Below are 23,861 nucleotides of genomic sequence, written 5' to 3'. Positions count from 1 at the left end.
GGGGGAAGGGTGAGTGCCCCTTGTATATTTCATCCCACGTGTTTTATGTTTGCGCCATTGCTATTGAAAAGCATCTTATTTAAAATACACCTTCCAGGGCGGCCAGTCGGAGCAGGGTGGCCAGAAGGCCTCTCGGAGCCACCGGTCTCTCCAGATGGGAGTGGTTAGAGATTATCTGGCGGAAGGCAGCTTTGTCTTCCAAAAAGCTGCGATTCGAGTCAGCAGGGAACTGGGCTTATGCACTTTGCTAGCCAGTGTCGCTGACAGCTTCGGGAACGCTGGGTGGACGTCTCTGCTAACGTCCTGGAAGAGGAGCCCAGAGCCAGTGAGGACAAGAGACAGAAAGCTACAGAAGAAAACAATCACGCCCTCCCTTTCCCCTTAGGAGTCACTTGGGAGGCTCTCCACTGCTAGTATTTCACTAGAGGCTACTCACATGCATACCTAGGGCTACATTAACCTCTCAAGACTCAGGGGATGCCATGCCCTTCACTTGAGTGTGACCAGGAGCTGTGCGGCCACATCTAGTGGACTAAGCACAGGGCCAGGAGTCCAAATGGGCAGAGTTCTTATTGTAGCTATGCCACTGCCTTCCATTCTGCAGCCCACAATCAGACACTTAAAAAAGGGACCCAACAGCAATTGCATCCACTCCAGGGGGGCTATCAAGGTGTGCTCAGAGTGCTCTGAAGATGGGCATCTCTGTGGATAGGCTAAGTGTTAACACTCACAAGAACAAAGGGTACATTTTTCTGTCTACTCCCAGCTCCCTTATCTATCCTTAGTCACTAAAAGAAAACCAGAACACAAGCCAGCTCTGCAGACTCGTGAAGGGCCAACATTTAGTGATATACAGTGCCATCAGCAGAGCATATATGTGCCTCCATACCTGACATGGCCAAGATCATCACTACAAATGCCAAGAAGGCACTTCCCCTGTGGGGCTTAACAGATGATTGTAGGAACAACAGAAGATAGTCACAGTTAGAGGGAAAAGGGTAGATCAGGGTTTGCCCTAAGCTAAATGGCAAGGATTGGGCAGGGATCAGAGGGGCTTTACTCACAGTCTGTTCACTTCCCAGATTGGCCTGCTGTCTGCGGAGGTCAGCCTTAATGAATGCTGAGAAACAGAAGGCAGAGGAGAAACAGTAAGACAGTGAGTTACCACACAAGTCCCAGATGAAGCTTCCTGGAGCTCAAAGGTAAGGTTAAGTGGGGCACTCCCAACACCTGGATGAGAAAGAAAGGATTTCTTCGGGCACCAGAGAGGAGGGCCAGCCATGGAGAAGCCTCATTTTGCTCCATTTCCAGGCAGAGCCATGGACAGGCAGACTGGAACCACCTGCTAGTGACACAGAGTAGGTGGCACAGCAAGGAGGCATCAGCAGCACATTGCAGGCACTGCTGTTCCAGTGCCTGTTTTGCTGGAGTTTCCCTGAAGGCACAGTGGTGGGGAAATCATCCTTCACTCTGTGTGCCAAGTTCCACATGTCAGCTACAGACAGAGAGACACAGATTTACCAGTTATGATGGTCCCTAGAAGCAGGAAGGAGCAAAGGAAGATGTTTCCTGCCCATGTCCCAAAGCGATCCATGATTTGTCCTTGGCTGATGGTAAAAATTATTCCAAAAACCTGCAACACAAAAACAGATGAAATGTTGTTGCTGTTCTGCTTGCTAAACAGCAACACAACTCAATGGGTAACATTCCAACACTATAGTAGATCCAGAACACATAGGCAGGCTTGCAGATGAAGCTGTATTAGAAATAAAAAATTAATCTGGAAGACTTGTCTCCTCATGGCTAGAGAGAGGCAAGTATGGCTGGCAGGTTGGAATTCCCTCTCAGCAAGGAGAGGCAGAACTTTGTTGCTAAGGGCAGCATTGAAGAGGGGCCAGGAGGTCCAGTATCCTGCAGGATTTTCCTGGGTAGGAGAGGGGAGGGCACCAGGGAAGTTTGGGGTTACCATATTTATCCAAATCCAAGATGACCCTGAAATTAAGATAACCCCATAACAATTGGATTCTATACACATAAGATTTATAAATGTGTTATAACTTTTCCATGCATAGAATCTAATTATTGGCAGATCACTTTAAATTCATCCCTCCCACTGCTGCAGCAGGGAAATCAGTGGTGGGGGGAAAGGTGTGGGGCAGACAACAAGGGGAGGCAGGCAATAGGGGGCAGACAGTGAGGTGGGACAAGGTCAAGCAGCTTGCCCTCTGCTACCCATCTCCTTCACCACTCCCCCCCTCCACCACCACTTCTGTCCCCTTCCTTCCTCACCATTTCCTCCTGCCACAGTCTCTGCCTCCACCTCACCTTTGCTGCAGTGCTGGCAGGCTCTATCCCTGTTCCAGCTCAGATCACAGACCATGGCCCCAGCCACACCTAGTAGCAGTGGTAGCAGCATAGCAGGTCCAGTACTGACCACAGGGCCTAGCCAGAGCTACTGCCACTGCTACTTAGCCATTCTGGGGCCATACTCAATGCCCCATGAAAATGGGGATAGAGCCTGGGGCAATTGAGCAAGGGTATGCAGAAGAGGCAGGGTGGGCAGAGGTAGGGGGAAGGGGGATGAAAGGCAGAATTAGTGAAGGAGCAGCCAGGAAGCAGTTGTGGGTCCAGCCCCAAGCCAAAGTCAGGCTGAAGCTGCAGCAGCTGCCTGCTCCCCCATTGCCTCATGCTCAGTTCCAAGGTGAGGGGCTATTCCTGCCCCCTCCCCATCTTAAATGGAGGAAAACCTCATCTTGGAATCAAATAAATATAGTAAATTCCACTATCTGACAACAATCAAACAAGAATCAAAGGTCTAGCAGGGTCTTTGATAGCTCTGAAGCAGGGTCTCTCTTAAAAGCACAAAGTACAGGTTTCTAAGAGAAGCAGGCTACCAGATGGCATGGACAGATGGTCTGAACCAGATTAGGCCTCAAAGGCCTAATTTCATGGTGCTCTAGTGTAGAGTTGCTGCACGTACCTGTGCAGACACGTTAAGGAGGCCTGAAGACGTTCCCTCTGACTCTGGATATGTTAGCTCTGCAGCATACTCAAAGCCCAGGGGCAGGTACCCCGTCATGAAGAACCTACAGAACAGGAAGTAGAAAGGGAAGAATCAACAACTGTAAGAAGAAGTAGTGGAGAGAGCAGGAAACAGCACAGATACCAGTTGCCTCCTAACATTGTGACTCTGCAGAACAGACATGCTGTTCCTCCTCTTCTCTCCCAGCTGCCTGCCCAACTGGCAGAAAGGCTCCACAATTCACCTCAAACAATTATGCCTGCAGCCATGGGACCTTGGGCCAGAGCTGCAGGAGCAGAGAAAACAGAAAGGGATCTCTCCACTGCTGCTGGGATGACACATTCAAGTCATCCCATTAATACTAGTCTGAAGGGTAAATGCCTGGAAATCTCTAAGATGGTCCACAGGCCAGTCTGGGACTCAGCATCTACTTGAGAACCACCTGCCAGCATAGCTCTCATTGCCCCTCCCTCACTCCCACCTGCTTCCTGAAATCACTTCAAGCTGCAGCCCTGCCATGAGCAGGGTGCTGAAAGGCTGCAGGGACAGAGGGCCTGCAGGAACTACTGCTCATGTTCCTGAGCTCTCCCTGTCAGGAGATTTTAGAGAGACTTAGGAAGAAGAGGACACCCTGTCCCTCTCCCTAGGAAGCTCCAGACACAGACCCTGCCCCATTCCCACCCCCTGCTGCTGCTGGGCTGTATGACCTCTGCTTTTACAGCACTAGGGCAGAAGGCAATGCCAGAGGCAGCAGGAAGCCTGGTAGTTGGGGTCTGCAGGCATGTGTTCAGGGGCTGCTCCCACTGGGGAGGAAGAGTACACACCAACATGGCACAGGAGCTTACCCCAGAGCGCCTGCTGTCACAAAGACCACCCAGAGGTGGCCGAGGCTCAGGGTGAAGGTGTAGACCACCAGGCCCACCAGGGACATGATGTAAACCACAAGTGTCGTATATCTGTAAGACAAAGACCAGTCATCTCACTTTGATTCAACACCTCTCCTGCCCCTTCCACCTGGGGATCTCAGTGAATTTTCACAATATAGCAAAGGAAGCTACACACCACCCTTCCTCCCAGCAGGATAAGAGCAAAAGCATCCCTACTGCACAAACAGGGAACACTGAATCAAAACCCAGAGGAGGACCACACAGTAGGGCAGTGACAGCCCAGGGCATAGCCCAGGAGTCCCGATTCCCCAGCTTTTCAGAGTGACACAAGCCCAGATGGAAGTTAAGCAAGACAAATCCCTATTTTTTGCACCTGGACTCTGGGCAAATGATGGCTACAATCAAAAGAGTGCGCTGAGCTCAACAACCAATTCAATTACATTTATCTGGAAAGGGGAGAAGGAGGAGTAGAAGATCCCCTAGGATCTCCTGATAGTTTTGTTTTGCAAGAGAACAAAAGGACAGAGGTGATAGAATAATGTCTTAAAAAAAAAAAAAAAAAAAAACTATAGCGGCTTGGCATGAGAGAGGAAAAAAGGAACCTGTTTTCACGGCAAAGGAGTAGAGAGATAAACTGCAGGGGTAAACAGACATACAGACAGACTCTAGGATTTGGAGTACCTTGAAACCCTTGAGGATTCTGATCCAAGCCCAAAGTACCTTCTAGAGAGGTGTGGGGGAGAGCATGGAGACACTCAGGCAGAGATGCTGGGTAGGTGCTTATTGCACTAATCTCTCTTTTGTGCTGCCTATATAAAAAGCAAGTGCACTATAAACCTTTGCAAAGACAGCACGTTACATACTTCAATGTTATATGCCCCTTGAAAGCTGTGCTATAACCCAGAGTGCTTGAATGTCTGGAGCTCTGGGAAAGGGTGGGTTTTACCTACTGAAATACATTGGGGAAGGGGAGAGATTAGGCTGGGTAGCCAAGATACAAGGTCCCACTTCTGTGAAGGGCTGACAGATAGCCTGTGCTGAGGGAGTAGGTCAGAGAGGCCAAGGAAAGAGTCGGTGCTGTAGCCAACCTGAACAAAGAGGAGCACAAAGAACACAGGCCCAGTGAGACTTCCCTGGTGAGGACAATGTGCGACTCACCATGGCCAGCAGTGGTATCTCATAAATGGTGCTTTTGTTTGAACTCCTTTAGGTTCTAATCTAAACCTGCAATGCCTCATTGTTGCATTTTTTTTCCAAACAAAATGCCAACCTGACTTAATTTTGAAGAATCCAGGGTTCTAAAATGCCTTGCTATTAACAACTCCAGAAACTGAGAACTGGCCCAGAGGCTGAGACCTATCCCTTTTCTCTAGTGAAAAGGTGGCTGAGAGATGTGCTGACCATGTGTGGTCAGGACTGTTTCATTTTGAGTAGTAAGGAAGTATCAGCATGCAACAGGAGGAAGGGACTAGAGATTCTTGGAGCACACACTTCCCACTTCTCTAAGCCTGGAGTTTTCTGGCTTGGTGCTGGGAATGGGCGGTCAGGCAATACAACTTACTATCCTCTCTAGGGCCTTTAGATAGGACCAGTGCCCCTGTGGAAGCACAGACACATCATTCATTGAAGGGGACTGGTGACAAGTCTACTCTGGATACAGGCATCTACTGAATGTTAAGACATCAGCAAGCTGAAAAAGGTATCACCTACCCTTGGAGAGTGGGAGGCAAATACAGATGGCACAGCAGGCACCAAAGCAGAGATGCCTCCCTCCTCCTCTGCCCACTGAGTTGCTTTGGGTGGACACAGTGAATTGAGAGACATAGTGACACAACCTGTTAAAAACTGTTGGCTGGGAGCATGAACCCCAGTAGAGCAGCAGCTACACACCAGAAGGTACAATTCAGAGCCAACATCCACCCAGAAGCAGAATCCAGCTCCATAGCAGTTCCTGGATGTACAGAATTGCCTGAGAGATGGCAGTTTTGGGATTTCCCCACAGCCAACCCCTCAGTGCAGCAGATGCTGCTCTCTACAGAAAACTACTCCCAGAGGCTCATTCTAGCAGGGAAAATGTAAACCAGATCTACCAATTAACTGATACTCTGAGCATCCCACACACTGGTGCTAACAACATTCAGCTAAAGAAGGCCTGCCTGGCATGGGGACATTACAAATGAGATGTCAAGATGCCCTTGGCTCTCAGAGGGTTGCACCAGACATGCTGAGACAGAAAGACAGAAAAGCCCAAGGACAACAGAGCAAGAAGGAGGCACTTTACAGGGAACTGAATTTAGTTCTGCTCTCACAGGGCTAATAAATGTTACCTTACTGGGCACAGGAACAGACATTCCTGAGAGGGCTTCCTCCTATGGAGCTAAATGGAAGCAAATGACTGCTAGACTTCTATGCAACAACTCCTTCCTGCTGTTCCTGAAGTGCTGTGAAGTAGGGCTGGGTTAACATGTGTTGTCCTTAGCAGCCTGGCTGCAGCTTGCTGCTGTTTCTGGATCATTGCATGCAGCACACCTGGGTTCATGCACATCATCTTTGGCAATCTTGCTGCTGTTATAGCCCTAGGAGATGGGAATACACCCCATCACTAACTGCACTGTTGCTGCTCTGTAATCTTCAGCTCTTTCCAGTGCTGTGATGTGGCCCAGACTGTCACAGCTGGGGCACATGATGTTCTCAGCCTCCCTGAATGGAATTGTTGCTGCACAGAAATCATAGTGTCAAGGACTTTCTGGTTATTCAACAGCATCTGGAAAGCAGGTCTCAGCAGCAGGAAAACAATGCTGAGTTTGTTTCAGAGGCTTGCGCCTATGTGGGAGCAGTGCTGCATTAGGTGGTGTATCATGTGTACTCAGTGGGCTAAGCTCATCCCTAATACAACTTTACTGACTTTGGGCCACAATGAAGGATAGATTTAGCCCAGTGTGGGCAGGATACCAGACATCTGGGCCCAGTGTAGGTTTCTTCAATTCCCCAAATATGCATGCAAATATCCTGCAGAATCTGCATTTTTTCCTCAGCGAAAAGCCTGTGTGTTTTGTAATGGTGCCTACCTCAGGCAGGCAGATACTCTGGTCATAGCACAGGCAGGTACTAATGCAGGCAGATGGCATCAAGAAGCCAAAGGCAAGTACATGAGAAGCAAAGCTGCCAAATTCTGTTACTTTAAGTGAAAACTGTCTGCCGTGCTAAAGATCCTGTCCTATGGAATCAGGGCATGGAGAAGATGATGTTGCAGGGAAGGATACACCTTTGTGTCCTTTTTGAATTTGCACGACATGTGACCAGGAGTCAAATGGGCCTGTGTCCTTGTATCTGTGCTGGCAGACAAGGCCAGAGGCAGGCCTAAGACTGCTTTTTATTTGAGATATTCAGGGCACAAGGCTGATTCCTGAAGGCCCCCAGAGCTGTCTTCAGACTGGCTGGCTCTCCAGAAGTTGGGCTGCCATCAGTGAAAGGGTATAACAGAACCTCCTGAATGCAGATGGGACCTTGTCTACTCTCAAAATGTGTTTGGGCTTATACATGGTTCCAAGGATGTGCTCTTGGGAACACTCTCCAAAACAGGAACTGGGGGCAGGGCAGCTCCTTGTGGAAACCAGAAACCTGGCTGGACCCTTGAGTCTGACTGGGGGAAAGGATGAGATCCTGGGAGGCTGGAAACTGCCTTAAGTGGCTCCGGTTGCTGGTGACTCACTCAGCTGAATTACAATTAGAAAGCTGGTATCACCAAGTACTTGTTAAAAACAGAAAGTAAGCACTGCATTGTTCCAGCCTGGTCTACATCCTGGATCTTGCCTCAGATGCCCCCCCACCTCCCCTTCTACTAACAATGCAGGCCTCAAATGTCCTTTCCTTACCTTCTCCCATTCCCATATTCATGACTACTGCCATGCCAGCCTACTGCCCTCTCTTCAAAAGACTGGCCTGTTTCATGAGCATTGCAGAGGAAAGACATTTTCAGTAACCAAAAATTGAAGTCACGGGGGATTTAATAGCAGCCTTCAATTACCTGAAGGGTGGTTCAAAAGAGGTTGGAGCTGCTTTAGTCTCAGTGGTGGCAGAAGACAGAACAAGGAGAAATGGTCTCAAGTTGCAGCAAGGAAAGTTTTGGTTGGTTATTAGGAAAAACCTCTCATTAGTAGGATAGTAAAGCACTGGAACAGGCTATTCAAAGAGGCTGTAGAATCTCAGTCCTTGGAAGTTTAAGACCCAGCTAGACAAAGCCTTGGCTGGGATAATTTAAATTGGGGGTGGTTCTGCTTTGAGCAGGGGGTTGGACTAGATGACCTCCCGATGTGACAACTGTATCTGCCCCTCCATCAAGAAGCCTCTGGTTCTGCGGCACAGACTTGGCAGCTAGCACAGCTGATGGCTGCCTCTTCTTCATGTTGATGCTGTGGGCTCATTAGCAGGCCCCAGGGGCTGGAAGTGGTTTAACCCTTGTCAGCCCAGTGTGATGGGGTGTTGTGTCAGATTGCATAGAAGTGTAAGACTCCCATATGGCTGGATTGCCAGCCACAGATATTGTCATTTCAGATCCTTCTCCCTATTTTCTTCTTACTAGCTTATGACCCTTTTCACACTGGCCTGCAAGGAAAGCCAGATAGCACTTCTTCCAGAACCAGCTGGAAAGGCAAAGCTGACTGTCCAGGTTTCCTGGCCAGATAAGGTAAGGTATCATTGTAACCAGGGCAGCCAAAGCTCAGTCTAGAACAATCAAGTGAGCTAGGCAGCAAAAGGCTCCCACTTGACTGTCTTAAGAGGAAGCACCCAGCCCCTGGGAGGTCAGCAGTTCACAGCTTCAGTTGCTCAGGGACACTTAGCTGCATACCAGCAGCTGGAAATGTATGCTGCCAATGCCCATCTAAAAGAAACAGACCCTCAATGGCCCTCCCCGCCCCCAATCTCAGCTACATCTGCCCTAAATAGTGACATGCACACAAAGTGCCTCTGGGCACAGGAATCAATGGGTTTCTCTAAATAGGACAGAGGATGGGGGTTGTCAGATCACAGCCTCACAGAGGCTGGTTTGTAAGGCAGAGAACAGGTCTTGTACTGTCCTGATTCCTCCAGTGCTGGGAACTCGCTTAGCCTTAACAAAGCTGCCACTTGGACTATCACCTCCCTACCTTCCCTGGGGACTGGTGGGAACTCAGTCACAGATATGGAAGAAAACCATACACACCCACCATGCTGCCTTCTAGCACAAGACAGGAGCCCACACAGGTGGCCACACATGGAAATAAGCTATGCTAAGAGCAAGGTACTACCCTTTGTCCCAGGTAGGAAGACCTCCAGCCCTTATCTCACATCCCCACCTGTCCTGCCCAAGGAAGACTCACACACAGAGTATGTATTTACCTACCTACTTTCCCCTGCTTAGATGGGCTGCTCAGGCCCTCTGCCTGCCCAAAACAACTGTCCTCTCAGCTCCCACCCTGACACCACTGCGAGGGTTGCTCTGGGTATTTTCTGCCAGCAGCAGGAATAAGGCAAAAGACAAAAGAATCCTGATCCAGTAGTTCCAAAACCCAGGCCAGAACAGCAGGAAGGAGTGGTCTCTCCTACCAGGTCATTCCCAGCATGAGCTGCTCCAAGGTGAATTCACTTGTGGGTACAGTCTACCTCCCACACATGCTCCCAATGACTCAACCCTTGGAAGGCAGAGTTATCCCCTGGGGTATCACTCTCCACATGGCGGGCTGGGTAGGGTTGCTGAGGGTGGAAGCAGTGCAAGGAACTTACTTGTAGGTTTTGGTTTTATCCAACCAGATGCCAGAGATTAAAGCTCCAACCATGCCAGATAGTATGATGGTGAGTCCTATTCTGCCAGCATTCACCACCTCCCCCTGTGTTCAGACACACACAAATACAATAGCAAGTTGAATTAAAAGGGGTTGGAGAAGAAAGGATACTGAAGCTGAATTTTTCCATCTCCTGTTCTTAAAGCCCTACCTAGTCCAGCTTGCAAGGACAGCAGGATAGTAACCCTGACAGAGCCAGTCAGTAGGAGGAAGCTGATCAGCACCCCAGATATAAAACTTTGCAAGGTCACTCTTAGTACTGGCTTTTAAAGTAGCTTGTTCAAGAGACACAGTCCAGTGCTTACCATGACTGCTGGCCTAACTACTAACATTTGGAGAGCTATGCCAGGAAAAGAGAGCTCCCAGGTATCCCAGCCCCACCCTTTCAGAGGAGCAGGTGGGTAAGGGCATATTGTAGGAGCCCTGGCTTTGGAGCACTCTCTGCCTTGTGCAACAGGAGACATAGTAGTGAACAGTGCAGAAGCACTGAGTACGAGGGACTTCCAGTTGCTGAACTGCCAGTAGTAAGTGCTGTAAGTGACAGGGCATGAAAAGTGACTAGAGAATTTCCTAGAATAAAGTGCCATCAATTCCTTAACATACCTTATGGGGTACACTGCTGAACCTCACCAATCCAAGTCCCTTCCAGCTGAAAGAGCTGTAGAGAACAGGGGTAGGAGTACTGGCTACAGTACAAGCTTGCAGTGGCCAACTACCAAGTTCTCCCAGGAGGAGGTCATGTAGCAACTTGCTCTATACTAGGGCTGCTCAACAGGAGGCCTACATGTGGCATACACAGGGTTAAATTGCGGCCTCCAGGCTCCCACCTAACTGCCACTCCCTGCATTGCTCTAACTATAGGAACAACTGGGGCTCCAGGCTTTGCCTCTGTCCCTGCATTTGTCCCACAGGGCAGGGCAATGTCTTACACTGCAGTTTTTAGTAGAGGGGGAGCCTGCACAGTACAATGGGAGACCTTGTAAGTGAAGTCAGTCAGGGCACATGATGCAGTGTATGGGGGGGGGGGATGGGGGGAGCACCTAGGCACATGGTGGAGTGGTAATGAGGGATGTGGCCCTAGGATCCACGGCCTCCAGTGGTGTCTTGTACTCGTGTGGCCCATGACCATGTAGAAGTTGGATAGTCCTGTTCTATACTGCAAGCTTTCTATTGACAGCTCTAAGGAGGGAGAACAGTTGGGGTTGGGAGGCACTTACTGGATAGTGCGAAAGCACCATGCGGTTCAGCAGCGTGGACAGGGCATAGAAGCAACCTGCATTCAAACCTAAGAGGGGGATAAAAAACAAACAAACACAGCCTAGTCAGAGCCTGTCATTGAAAAGTGCCCAATAAAAAGTGAGTGGGGTCCTCTCTAGGCCCCAGGCTATAGGATGAATTGAGTTGGGGGGCGGGGGTTAATTTTAGAACTGGGTTGGAGAACCTAAAGACCTCCAAACTGGGGTAGGGTTGCTCAGACCACATCCACACTGCTGGAGCAGCTGCAGAGCTGACACAGGAAAGAGGCATCTCAACATGACGTTTAGGACTTGCCTATTAGAGCTGTTCTTGACTTTCTGGCAAAGGAAGACTGCTGCACATACTTTTAGGGCTGGCAAAGAATTCCTGGATCCAGCCCTCAAGACCTCCCTCACGCTAGTGTATTCACTTTTCATTTCTGCAGTATAGGGGCAAGACAGGGGTGGGGGTTAGGCAGTAGTGTACCTAGGGTTGGCAGTACGGGCACCAGTTTTGGGCACTGATTTCAAGAGGTGCAAGACTGACAGCCAGTGTTGCTGCTGGCCTGGCTACTGCCACTTCCCAGGGTGTAAAAATTGTTTTTTTTATGCCTCCAGGGCAAGGTCAGAAATGAGCTTTCTTGAACTCCACAGGCTTCCCTAGAGCAACTTGTCTGGGCTGTACAGAGGTCAAGGCTGCTCACAGACAGATTAATTTTTGGCAATGATCCCTAACAAGTCTTCTCACTTGGGAGGTAGAGCCCTTTCACTCAGCGCTGGCTTAATGTCACATCTGCAAGGCCTCCTGCAAGGAGCTCCAGTTCAGTTAGTACCAAGGTCAGTGACCTGGAAGGGGATATGCTAACAGGAGACTTCTTACAGTAGGGAACTAGATCACTGCCCTCAGCAACAGCCAGCAGGGAATGGCCTCTTCTAGGCAAGAAACTTCAATAATGAAGTAGGAGCTGAACACCTGCTGAATTCTGCATGGGGCACGAGAAGCTTGTCTACATGGGAAAGTTTTACCATTTATGAATATCACAGAAACCTGAAAGAGAAACCAACTGGAAATGTAAATGACTTTCTGAGAAGACAACTGAACCAACTGTTATGGGCCTTGTCCACTTGGTTTCTCAGTATCACCCAACATGAGAATATAAACCGTTGTGGTAATAGTGGTGTAACATGTGGACACTTTCTTCCAGTGGCTCTGGTTTGCTTTAAACCCGCTTCCTAAGTGGCATAAGCCAAACCAAAGAAGGCCTCCTTGAACTGTCCACATAGGGCTCTACCAGTGTTACCATAATGGCTTAAATTCTCACTTTGGGCAATACTGAGAACAGTTCTTCAGATGGACAAGGCTCACAAACATTCATTCAATTCTCTTCTCAGGAAGTCATTTACATTTCCAGCTGGTTTCTCTTTCAAGCTTCAGCGATCTTCATGACAGCACCAGGGAGAGGAAAAAGGAAGCTTACAGGTGTCATTTCAAAGAGCCCTCACATATGAGCATGCCAGACAAACCTATGGTTTGAAGTCCCTGCCTTGAGACATCTGAAATCCTTACAGCCCTAACACAAACAAAACCCTCCCCTATATTGATCCTCTCTCTTCCTAAGACTGATCTAATGGAAGGAAACACCACAGTACAGTAGACAGAGGCAACCTAGGACCCCAAGGAAAGATCCATGGAACAAACACTTGAGTGCTAAATCACAACTCAGACACTGAATCCTGCCTCTGCACCTGGGCTTCAGTCTCTCCCAGGGTACAATGGGCATCCCCCACCTCACAACGTACATTTGTGAAGGCTTTTTGCTTTCAAAGGGCTTTGAGGACAATTTGGAGGTGCAGGGACACCAGTGGGATGGGATTCCACTCCTTCTACATGCTCAGCCTCTACCAACAGTAAACAGTACATTAACAATGCCATGGTGATGAGCATAGTGCAGAGATCTAAAGAGAGAAACTGTATGCACAGTTGCCAATAATAGCAGGTTTTGGACTCAAAGGCAGGCACTCCCGAGACATGCAGCACAGGGGAGGGCATCCAATTGGTTGCAACATGATCCATACCCTCCACATAGGAAAACCCCATCATTTTCATTCCAAAAACCACGTAGAGAATCTGTGAGTTCAGGGGGAAGAGGGGGCCAGAGTCAATAACCTATCAAAAGATAGAGGAGGAGGAGATCCAATGAGATCCAGTGATAGGAACACACCCTGCTGCAAGGGACCTTTGTTCTTCACAACATGCAGCCCTGGTAGGACTGCACCCAAAGCAGACTGGTGAGGCTGCTCCATTGCTCCCCCTCCCATTCTGGGGCATATAGTTTGCTATAAGACACTTCACTGGTAGTGAAAGGGATAGGAAATGGAAGCATGAAAGGTCAGCACATTTCCTCTACCCACAGATGCCTCAGCTCAAACCCAAAACAATCCATATTCATCTGTGCAGTCTCTGCCTCTCACCTATCATGACACAGCAAGCTCATCCTACAGAAGAGCAACCAACAAGAGGCCTGTGCTGTCGTCCTTCCTGGGACTATGCAGATATCCCTTTTCCACCACAGCTGGGCTTATAAGCAGCCCGTCTTCTCCTACAAAGGCTCCACGCTGAAAGCAGTCGCTTGCAGAAGAAAGGGCTTCCTTCCCTGAGCTGGGTGACAAGTTACAGAATCACAGCAAGACCTAGCACCTCTGAACAATTTGCTGAGCTCTAAAATCTGGATGGACCTTCTCCACCTTTTTCAAAAAAAACCCTGGCGAATTTGAAGGTATTATTCAAAATTTCAGCTATTCAAAAAACATTTGCCATGAATTGTGTCACTCTGGTTAGATGTTTCTGAAGCAGCAGAAGATGCAATTGTCCATATCATCTGGAACCAAGACTGGGAACCAGGAAGTCCTAAGTTTTAGCCCCATCTGTTTCACAGCTAGTCTGAGTTCTTTTCATACACACAGAGTTTTACAAACATATCAGAGATCTCACAATATCCTGTGAGCCCCGCCTTACATAGGCACAGGGAAGCCAAGTCACCTACCCAGAGCCACAAATGGAGACTCCAACAATACCAGATTAGAACCCAAGGCTCCTGCCAGTTAGGCTCTGGTTTGATTTTCTTCTAACTCATTAAGCTATAGGTCCCTTTAACAAATCCCCTCCCTTATCAGGCTTTCCTATTGCTAATGCTGGTTCCAGTCCACCGATGGTACCAAAAAGTGACAGCCTTGCTGTAGGAAAAGAATGGCCAGCCACCATTTTTACCTCTATGCCCTGTGAACCTGCTCTGAACTGGCTCCCTCCAAGGTTCTACCATCATTGCAACTGCTGGAGATGACCCATAACTGACCACCAGAGATGTTTTCTCAGGGTTGAGGCTAATAGGCACAGCTATAACATCTGTGAAGCGGAGAGAGCAGCGCTGCTGAAAATTTCTTCAATCCTGGAAAGTTCAAGGTTTAGTGTAAGGATAGAAGTTCCCATCCAGTTTTACAGGGTCTGAGATGCTTAAGAGGCTGCATTGCTCCGTGCCTCTCTAGGCATCCTGGTCATATTGTCTTTGTTGTGAAGGAGCTAAATTCCAGGGGAAGTCAGGCAAAGGAATGAAAAAGGGTTGGCAACGGGAGGATGAGACCAAACATAGCAATGAACAGGAAGAGATACTGAAGTAGGAGTGTCCCTCAATAGCTTTTGCAAACCCCCAGACAACCTGAAAGAAGGAGCAATTCCAAGAAGATCAGACTATAAAGAAATTCTGCACCTCAAGGTTCCCACTTCCATGCTCCAGGACTTGCTAGCCATAATTAGTAACTAAACCCTTTCCTTTTATTTATACTCATGCAGCGAGCTGGGCAGATGCCAAGGACAGGCTTTGTTTGGATCTGAAGTTTACACATCCTCCTTTTCCTTAGAGGGCATCAGTTAGACAACAACCCTAAGACTGGTCTCCAGTGCAATGACTCAGGGGCAGCTGGGCAAGGGAGGAGAGGAAATGTGCAATACAGGACTGAGCAGGCTAAGGAACAGAATAGGAGTCACCTGGAAGACCTGAACATCACTTCCTGAAAGCTCAAGTGCTCTCGCCAAGGAAAAAAGATCTAAATCAGTGGTTCACAACCTTTTTTTGCCCTGACCTGCTGCTGAGAGCAGAGTACAGTGGCAGCCCAGGGGAAGGGGAGCTCCCAGCATGCAGCATGACTCATCGTTTGTGTACAGTGCTACCAGCATCGCCCCCACAACCCTCATTTGGGTCACAACCCAAGGTTGGGAATCGCTGGTCTAAATGAACTAACGGGCCTTTTGCAACTCTAACAAGTGTGAAGCAACCAATACACAGTCCCCAGCCCTCTTTAGTCATCTCAAAACCCCTTTCAGTCACCTGTGCAAAGAGTCCCTGCACTCAAAAGGGGTAGTCAGGCAGCTGTCTGGTGCCCAGAGCAATGCTTCCTGCCATGGTGCTGATCATACTGGCAATCAGATGCCACTGTGGTCACAGCTGTTTTGCACCCCCTACCACAGAGGTAGGGTCCACAGCTGCTGCTCCAGTCACACTTCTCAGTTATGCTACTGTGTGAACTGCCAAATATTCAGGTCAGAAGCTTTCACTAAGCAACACATGCCCTTTCTTCCTTTCCTTTTCCAGAGGGTCTCTTCAGCAAGCAGACTTGTCACCAGAAGCTGGGGTCAGAACAGTCTTACTGAAGCAGGACTAGGAGTCCTGTGGTTTAGCACTGCATTACCCCTGGCTACATACAGGCCAAGCCAGAAGCTATTTCATGCACAGAACCTGATGTGGCTCATTTATGCACAGAGATCCTAGTATCTGAGGAAATCCACTCCTCAGAGATCCTTCTAAATCAGCTGGCTACAATATATCCTATTTGCAGTAGAGACCCCAGTCCTGGGCTTGAGCGGGTCCCTCAAGGCACAGCCAACAGACTACAGCAGGCTCCAGATTCCTCCTCTTTCCTAGACCTCATCCAATTACAGATCAGCATGGTAAGGAGAACCCATGCACCTCACTGTACCAAGGGAACAAACCCAGGGGCCCACTGAGTGTGCTGCAGGGAAAAATGTGAGTAGCATACCCAGGCATAGCAAGACCGACACTAGCAGAGGGGACCTCAAAATTCCCTCCCTCTAACTGGCTCTCCACTGAAAACCAAAACCCCACTCTTGGAGGCCATGTACTTTCCACAGGCTGTAGAAGTTTTGCTTCTTTCTGCCAGTGTTGTAATGTGGCAGCAACTCATGCCCAAGTCTGGGTTGGAGAAGGGACTCTGAAGAAAGAGAATCTTTTTCCTGCCACAGTGCAGGCCAGAGTCACTGATCAGCATGCACAGGAAAACCAGTCTAGGCAAGAGACAGGCAATATATAGTCCGCAGGCCTGGTCCAGCCCACCAGGCCATTCTATCCAGCCCATGGGGCACCTAAATATTAATTTTCTAAACTTTTTATCTGCTCCTGGCTGCCTATCAAAGACAACAGGAGCCAGGGGCAGTAGAACCCATGGGAAGCCGGCAGGACTTGGGAGAAAAGCTAAGCTGGCCTGGCAACCCCCACCCCTCCCCAAAGCCTGTGCCTGACCCAGCTTTCACTGCTTCCCTGCACACTTAGTCCAGCCAGGGCCATGGGAGTGGGGGGTGGGGTGGGAGGCAGAAACGAATCAGTGCAACTGCTCTGGATCCCATGCTTTGGGGGGCCTTGTGGACAGTGCTGTAGAGGCCCCACCACAACCCCACCCCACAGCAGCTGGCTTCTTCAGGCTGTTGCCACCACCCACCCCTGCATAGGCTGACATGCCCCAGGCCCTGCATACCCCTAGGGACGGCTCTGGCTCCAGCACCATGTGGCCCCAGGCTGCACTGCTGGACTGCAGGAGCACAGGGCCATGCCAATACCCTGGGGCCAGGAGTGGGAGGGGGTGTGTGGAGGTGTTCATAGGGCAAGTCCCACATGTATACATGCACCCCCAGATCCCCCCCACACATACTCTAGCCACCCTCCCCCCACAAAACCCATACCCACCCACACTTCACATAACCACATCCCACCACATGCTCCTTCAACCCACACCCATCCACCCCCATCATATTCCCCACACCCCACATACCCACCCCGCCATGCCCCCCACAAGAGTATGATTTCATTTTAAACTGTTGTGCCATCACATCTGTGTACACTACACAAAACACATAAATCACGACAAAAATATTTTTTGAAATCAACTTAATGAATATTGTAGATGTTTGATTTTTAGAATATAATTTTTTTTTCTGGTTCTGTGATGGCAAAATCCCTTGCTGAAAGGAGTATTTCTGGGGGCAAGGGGAGGGCCTTCTAGTGACAAAGTTCAGGGGCTTGGGGGTGGGACTTCCAGTCCCAAGATGGAAACTAGGGGGTAAGGCACCTGTTAAGGGGTGGGGCTACCCGTGTGGCCCTTGACAGCTCACCAAAACTCAGTAAGTGGCCCTCCATCCAAAATAATTGCCTGCCCCATATCTAGGCTGATACTTTGGTGAGCAGATCCACCCTCTTCCCCCATTCCTGAACAGCACAGGGGCTTGGCCTCACCATAGCTGATCATCAGCAGCAGGAAGTTAGTGTTGTGGAGCAGCCGGAGGATGGAGTGCAGATAGGAATAGTCTTCCGGTGGTTTTGATTGGATCAAGGCCTGGGCCCGGCTTGGAGGATGTGGTGGCTTGTCCTGGAACACTGAAAACAAACACAGCAGGGACATGTCTGTGACCAGACATCAGGGAGCCTCTGCCTACTTTGCATGTGGGGGAGCTGCACAGGAAGGCAGGGGAAACAGTGTCTGTAAACATGTTTCTCCCCAAGCTTTGATTGTAATGTGCAAGCTTCCCTGGCGGAAGGGTGTCTCCAAGAAAGAAAGCCCTACGGGCTGGGCAAGGGCTTTGCTGACAGCATTGCTGGGCACCAAGGGGCTCAGAGCCATTGACATCTACCTGAAGAGGGAATGAGCCATTGCTTCAAACCAGGGGGTCTGAAGGTGCTAATGTACACATACAGGTATTGGGGCTGTACATGTACATTTGTCAGAAGCCCAGGCAGTCCCATGTGCTGGGTGAGAGCTGGACAGTGCCAAGCTCCCTTCCAGGCACTAAGCTCCCCTCAGCCTGGCTGAGCTGCTTCAGGATCGTAATGAAAAATGATGGTGGTACCTAATCTGGGGGCTCCCTATCCTCAGAACTGTACAGATAAGGAACAAAAATTAAAGCGTCTCCCCACAGAACTCATGAATCAATACACTCAGTAGGTGGATCTAATCGAGGCACAAGCTCTAAGTATGAGGCTACAATAAGAAAAGCAGAACTCAGCAGATAAATAAACCAAGTATGCTTTCCTGCCACAGCAAAAGCCAGGCTTCCCCTCACTCCCTAGATGAGCTGGGGACCACAGGAGGAGCGTCTTGCACCTGACATAGCAGCTGAACAACCTGCACTACCCCGAATCCTGCCCCAAACCATTCTGTCCCCACCTAATATGGGCTCCCTTCCCCGCTCTCCCTCTCCACCTAATTGGGCATAGAGTGTCCTTTAAACTGACATTGTTTTCTGCCCCGTCCCCTGGGAGGTGACAGATCTCAAGGCACACACAGCTCCCCCAGGAACAATGCAAGCATTCCAATTTGGGGACACCAAGAGAGTGTGATCGTGGCACAAATTTCCAGGGGGGCTTTGAAAGGCTTGGTTCATGCCAGGTATTTAGACAATCAGCCCGCTTCTGCCCCCGACTCCATCCAAAGCAGGATGGATAAAAATTAACTTTCTTCTTTTAATCCAATATTTTTGATTTATTCATATCTGAATTTTTTAAATTTAATTGTATTTTTTATTTTTTCTTAAGATGCTTTAAAAAAGACAAACAAACAAAAAACCACCAAAATAAAGATAGTTTAAATTTAAGATATGTTAAAGCTCAAAGATATTGTTATGAAATAGTATATAATTAGAAGTTTATAATCCTTATTTGGAGACAATATATTCATGTAACCTTTTTAGAAAAGTCTTATAAAGTCACAACGGGCCATAGACTATATTAGGGGCCCAATCTTATGGGGTTCCCAGACACTCTTCTAAATTCATAAAGATTAAAGAAGATCTCAGTCTAGAAGATCCCATTAAGCATTTCTGTGATGCTTAGTTGCAGTTCTCAAACTGTGGATTTGCGTCTCCAGAGATAATATCCTTTTTAACAGCAGTATATGGAGATGAGAGAGAACAGACCTGATTACCTACCCATCAGCCCTATTGTCTGTGGTGGGACTATGCTGAGCCACCTGCCTCACTGTGTCCAACCAAAACCCCACTTTAGGTATATCCCCTGAAGCACGTACATCCGGCCAACCCCCTTCCTGGAACTCACCCACAACCCAGGGATAATTGCTGCCACCACCTGGGCTCTGGTCACTGTTAGGGCTCTGTGCAGCCCATAGTACACAGACCAGGCAGACCTTGGTGGTGCTTATCCCAGCATGGTATTTTGGAGTGCTTCTGATAGCCTGAAGCATTCAAAAGTAGCCTCCTGTACTGGAGGAAAAGTAAAAAAGTCAACCCCACTTTAGCTAGCTGAGCAAAGGGTGCCAAAAGGCGGGTCCCTTCCCTCAAGAATCCACAGCTAGGTGTGCTGTAACAGATAGCATTTATTAATAAGAGAAGAGACTGTGGAAGGGGTACAGGACAGAGGAATGTTAGAGAAACACAGCTTGAGCAATACAGAATGGGCTTGTTGGACCTTTTAAAAACACATGGCTAAAGATACATAACCCTAATATACTGGCTAAATTTCAGGCAAGTTATTCACATACACATCCAGAGAATTCTGGAGGCCCATGCTTCTGGTTGTGTTTCCAAAATGCCTCCCTGGAGGAAGAGCCCTCAGCCCAGGTGACCTGACCCTTGAATAAAACGCTTCTGACCTCATTACCTGGCTCCAACCAGAATCAGGCATTATTTGAACCCAGCTGAGGCAGACTGATCCTCTTAAAAAAAAGTGGTCAGCAGCCCTCGGTGGAGTGACTGGAGTCAAACTGTTTCCACAGGTTACTTGGCAGGAAACTTAAGACAGAGTCTGGACACTATAAGGGGGAAATGGGAGGAAGCAAAATATACAGCAACCCAGAGGTAGTCACAAGGGGATTTCTTCACATTGTATACACAAACTTGCAGAAAGACAGAGTCAAGCCCTTAACTCTCAAAAAAGTACAAAGTTTCAAAAAGTTAAATGAATATAGAATATCAAACAACAATGTACTTTTTGTTGAAAACAAGGATTAAAAATTGAGGATTCCTGGCCAGTGATTTGTGATTTAAAAAAATCAATTTGATTTAAAGCAAATCTTCCCTGATCCAAAGGATGGGAGCTCTGGGCTGTACCATTCCCAGAGGATGTTACTTTTGGGTGGCCACTAGCCCGCATGTGAATAGGGGCACATGTGTGTTTGCACACTGCCCCAAATGGTTCCCATCAGATTTCCCTGGCCCTCCTGTGACATACAAAGCAGGCCCATCACACAAGGTGATCTTCTTACCTCCATCCTTCCTGCACATGTGCCCCCACCAGCTTACCAATAATAACAAGGATGAACAGTGCAGTTGCCACAGCTGCAGTGATGAAGAACATAATACTAATGTGATAGGCCAGTTGCTCTAGATCCTCCACATCGGGTACCAGAACTGGAGGGACAAGGAAACCCACAGCGATGCCCAGCTGAATAGGAGAGACAGAGAGACCGACCGTTAGATGACGAGCAAACAGTAGCTCTTCCACCAACCCCAACACAGCTCCCTTACCAAGGGACTCAGTCCCATAATGCAATCTGACCTTGTAGAGTGAGAACCGAGCTTAGGCTGGCTCAAAGTGTGACAACATGAAACTACCTTAGTCAGTCATCCAAATGCCCACAGTATATGGCCAGTGTAACAGCACTTCCTGCTTACCCCATCCTGACAAGCCCGATTCCCAGAGGCAGGACAGGCACACCTATGGCTCCACTTCTCCACTGCCCCATATCTGTCCCTAAACTCTAGCCCTAAGGATATGAGCACTGAGAGCCACTCGAGGGCTTAAACCCATCAAGCCCAGAAGCTCTAAGCATGTTTGCTGGGGCTCGGCTCCAGACCCAGGCTGAGGCACCAGACTCTGAAGGGCAGCAAGGGGAGGCATCTGCTTTTTGGGTTTAGGCTATGCTAAACTGGTAGCACAGTACCCAGTCCCAAAGCCGGGGGGGGGGGGGGAAAGAGGGTCACTGTACTAATGGCACACACTTGGCCATGAAATGGCACCTGGCTCCAGGGACACAGTGGCTCCTCAGCTGCCAGCATCAGCAGCAGAGGGCATCTATAGGGTAGCGACCAAGAGAAGCATTTCCTCCCTTCTTCCCCACCCCCAGTGAGCAGGTTTCACAACAGACCAAGTTTTGACAAGTATGTGGATCAAAAGCAATACCAGCCTGAAGGGCCCTCCTCAGGACGCAGAGAGAGTCGGTCCCTTTGATTCTAATGCTTCTTCTAATCAAGAGGGAATAAAGTGCACTCAGTGTATTTGTGGGTACTCAAGACAGGAGAGTTCTTACGAAAGCTGCTCTCCCATCTGTGCCTTGTTGTGCCCAAGTGTGGCACAACCAAAGCTCAACTCCTAGCAAGTGTGTTTACCTACTTCCAGCTTTCTGTGCTGGTGCCCTTCATTCCTCAGTCCCTTCAGGATAACAGTCCTATGCCAGGCTCCAGTCCAACTGCTGCCTGTTCCCAGTAAGACATTGTGCACTACCCCCGCAGAGAGAGAGGTAGTTAGTCACTTCAGCACTGAAATGCATTTTTCCATTTCAAGTTTGATGCAGGTACTGAAAGGCCCTGCCTAGAATATACAAGGGCTTCTGCAGAGCAACAGAGATAGAGAGATGCAGGGCAACACCAAGCAATTCTCACTGGCCTCTAACATTCCTAAATCACTTCTGCAGCTGAAAGTGTGTGTGTGTGTGTGTGTGTGTGTGTGTGTGTGTGTGTGTGTGTGTGTGAGAGAGAGAGAGAGAGAGAGATAACTGAGCAGCACGAACTGAACCAAAATGACAGAAGCAATGAAGAATATCCCCATTTCCCACCATCTCCCAGCCACACTAGTTATTCAGTCCTTTACTGTGTGCTCCATAAATAATTATTAGTTTGCCTTGGCACATATTTTCTTTAACTGGTCAAGATCCCATTTATATAAATAAAAAAAGTCTTCTCTGCTACCCTGTCAACTGGAATCAGAAACATCTGCATCCTCCATGCTCTAGTCCAGTGGTCTCAAAAGTGGGGTGTGCACACCCCAGGGGGTGTGCAACACGATCCACTGGGGTGCAGGAAGAAGATACTAGAACTTATACATATACACACACATACGCACACACAAATATTGGGGGTGCACGCTCAAAAATTTTTTTTACTGATAGGGGTGCGCAGTCAAAAAAGTTTGGAGACCACTGCTCTAGTCAGCCCCCTTTGCAAATTCACAGCTCTCTGCTCCAGCGGGGAGATTCACGGTCACAGAATGCCCTGCCCTGTCCTTCACATATTAGCTCACCCCACCGCTGGAGCCAGAAAACACCAACTTACAAATGAGTAATTCTCACCAATATTTGACCAAGCTTCAATGTTCAGCACAGCTCTGGCACTTATCCTTATAATCAGAGGCATGTAGACCAACTGGAGTCAGGACTCCCCACATGGGCCACTTCGGAGAGAATGAGCGATACAAGGAAACAAACCCTACCATGCTGCCTTCAGGCATTTACATGTATGAAAAGAACATCCACAGCTGTATCCAGCAGATTGAAAATAAGCATAAACTGTCCCATTTCAGAGTATAAATCAAAGCCAAACTGGGAGGGGTTAGGAAGAAATGTCTGTGAGCCAGATGTTCCCTAACTGACCAACCAGGGAGTCAGCAGTACCTTCCTCACACCCACGTGATACCAGGCAGTGTCAACAGGACCCTGGCCTGGATGGAGCACTGCTCTGGGATGACGTGGCAATTCCTTTGTCCCAATCATTCAAAACCCACTTCCCAGAGCAGTTCTACCTGAAACACTATCTGGGAGCCGAGGGATCCGATGGCCAGCTCTGTGCACAGATTGTCCCCTTTCTGACCTACCCCATGTATTACAATTTCTCCATGTTCTTCCACCATGAAAACCAACATAAGGCACCTCTGACTGAGGGAGCGAGGCAATTCCACCAAACCCACACCACCACACAGATGGACCTGTTGCGGAGAAGCCCATCAGCCCCTATAAAAAAATCTGTGTTTTGCAGCTTATGTCCAATGCCTCAGCTCTGCACAATTCACCCTGCTCCTTCAGCCCGCTATCAGGCCCCATGCAGCTCCGGTTTTCTTAACGTTCATAAAAAATGTCACCTGACCATGATGCAGCCTTTCAGCAAGGCTGCTGCCCCAGCCCTCCCACTCCACGAGCCCCCTGATCTCACAGACCAGTCCCATAATAAGCTCCCAGAGGAGATTTACAGGTCCCCTGCTCCTTTTCCTTATCAGTTTCAAGCAGTGACAAAAAGATAAAAGGGTAAAAACAATTCCTTTTCCCATCATTATTTTATCTAATGAGCTCTTGACCTTCAGACCCAAGCACATGAACTATATTTGCACAGCTAAACAAGGAAATCTAAAGAACAGTTCCCTCGTACAGCCCATACATAGTCTCTCACATGACACTAAGTTCAGAGAGACACTTGACCCCTGGGCTGGCAGATGGCCTATTTTATGAGTCCTGTTATGAGCTTGGGCAAGGATATTTTATCTCCTTAGTTTCATAGTTTCTAGGGTCGGAAGGGACCTGAGTAGATCACCTAGTCCGACTCCCTGCCATGGCA

General features: G+C 48.7%; 1 protein-coding gene across 6 annotated transcripts in view; it reads right to left on the bottom strand.

The window, feature by feature from the left end:
* FLVCR2 (feline leukemia virus subgroup C cellular receptor family member 2) overlaps window positions 1–23,861 on the bottom strand; it is a 50,274-nt gene that overhangs the window by 11,868 nt on the left and 14,545 nt on the right. For 3 of the 6 annotated variants that reach the window (XR_002104029.1, XM_019551875.1, XM_019551876.1), the window contains exons 2-9: window positions 20,562–20,703; window positions 17,545–17,685; window positions 10,949–11,016; window positions 9,673–9,776; window positions 3,868–3,978; window positions 2,981–3,086; window positions 1,522–1,633; window positions 1,065–1,120 (exon numbers count right to left, since the gene is read on the bottom strand). Coding sequence is in view for 3 of the 6 variants with exons in the window: in XM_019551875.1 (XP_019407420.1) it covers window positions 1,065–1,120; window positions 1,522–1,633; window positions 2,981–3,086; window positions 3,868–3,978; window positions 9,673–9,776; window positions 10,949–11,016; window positions 17,545–17,685; window positions 20,562–20,703 (840 nt within the window). In the remaining 3 variants the exon portion in view is untranslated. Of the gene's footprint in view, window positions 1–6; window positions 304–1,064; window positions 1,121–1,521; window positions 1,634–2,980; window positions 3,087–3,867; window positions 3,979–9,672; window positions 9,777–10,948; window positions 11,017–17,544; window positions 17,686–20,561; window positions 20,704–23,861 lie in introns of those variants that run through there. The other 3 variants (XR_002104028.1, XR_002104027.1, XM_019551874.1) reach the window with 2 other exon arrangements.

The sequence above is a fragment of the Crocodylus porosus genome, unplaced genomic scaffold, assembly GCF_001723895.1.
Source record: "Crocodylus porosus isolate Cpor-Errol unplaced genomic scaffold, CroPor_comp1, whole genome shotgun sequence".
Classification (NCBI taxonomy): domain Eukaryota; kingdom Metazoa; phylum Chordata; order Crocodylia; family Crocodylidae; genus Crocodylus; species Crocodylus porosus.
This window is presented reverse-complemented; position numbering and strand designations above follow the sequence as displayed.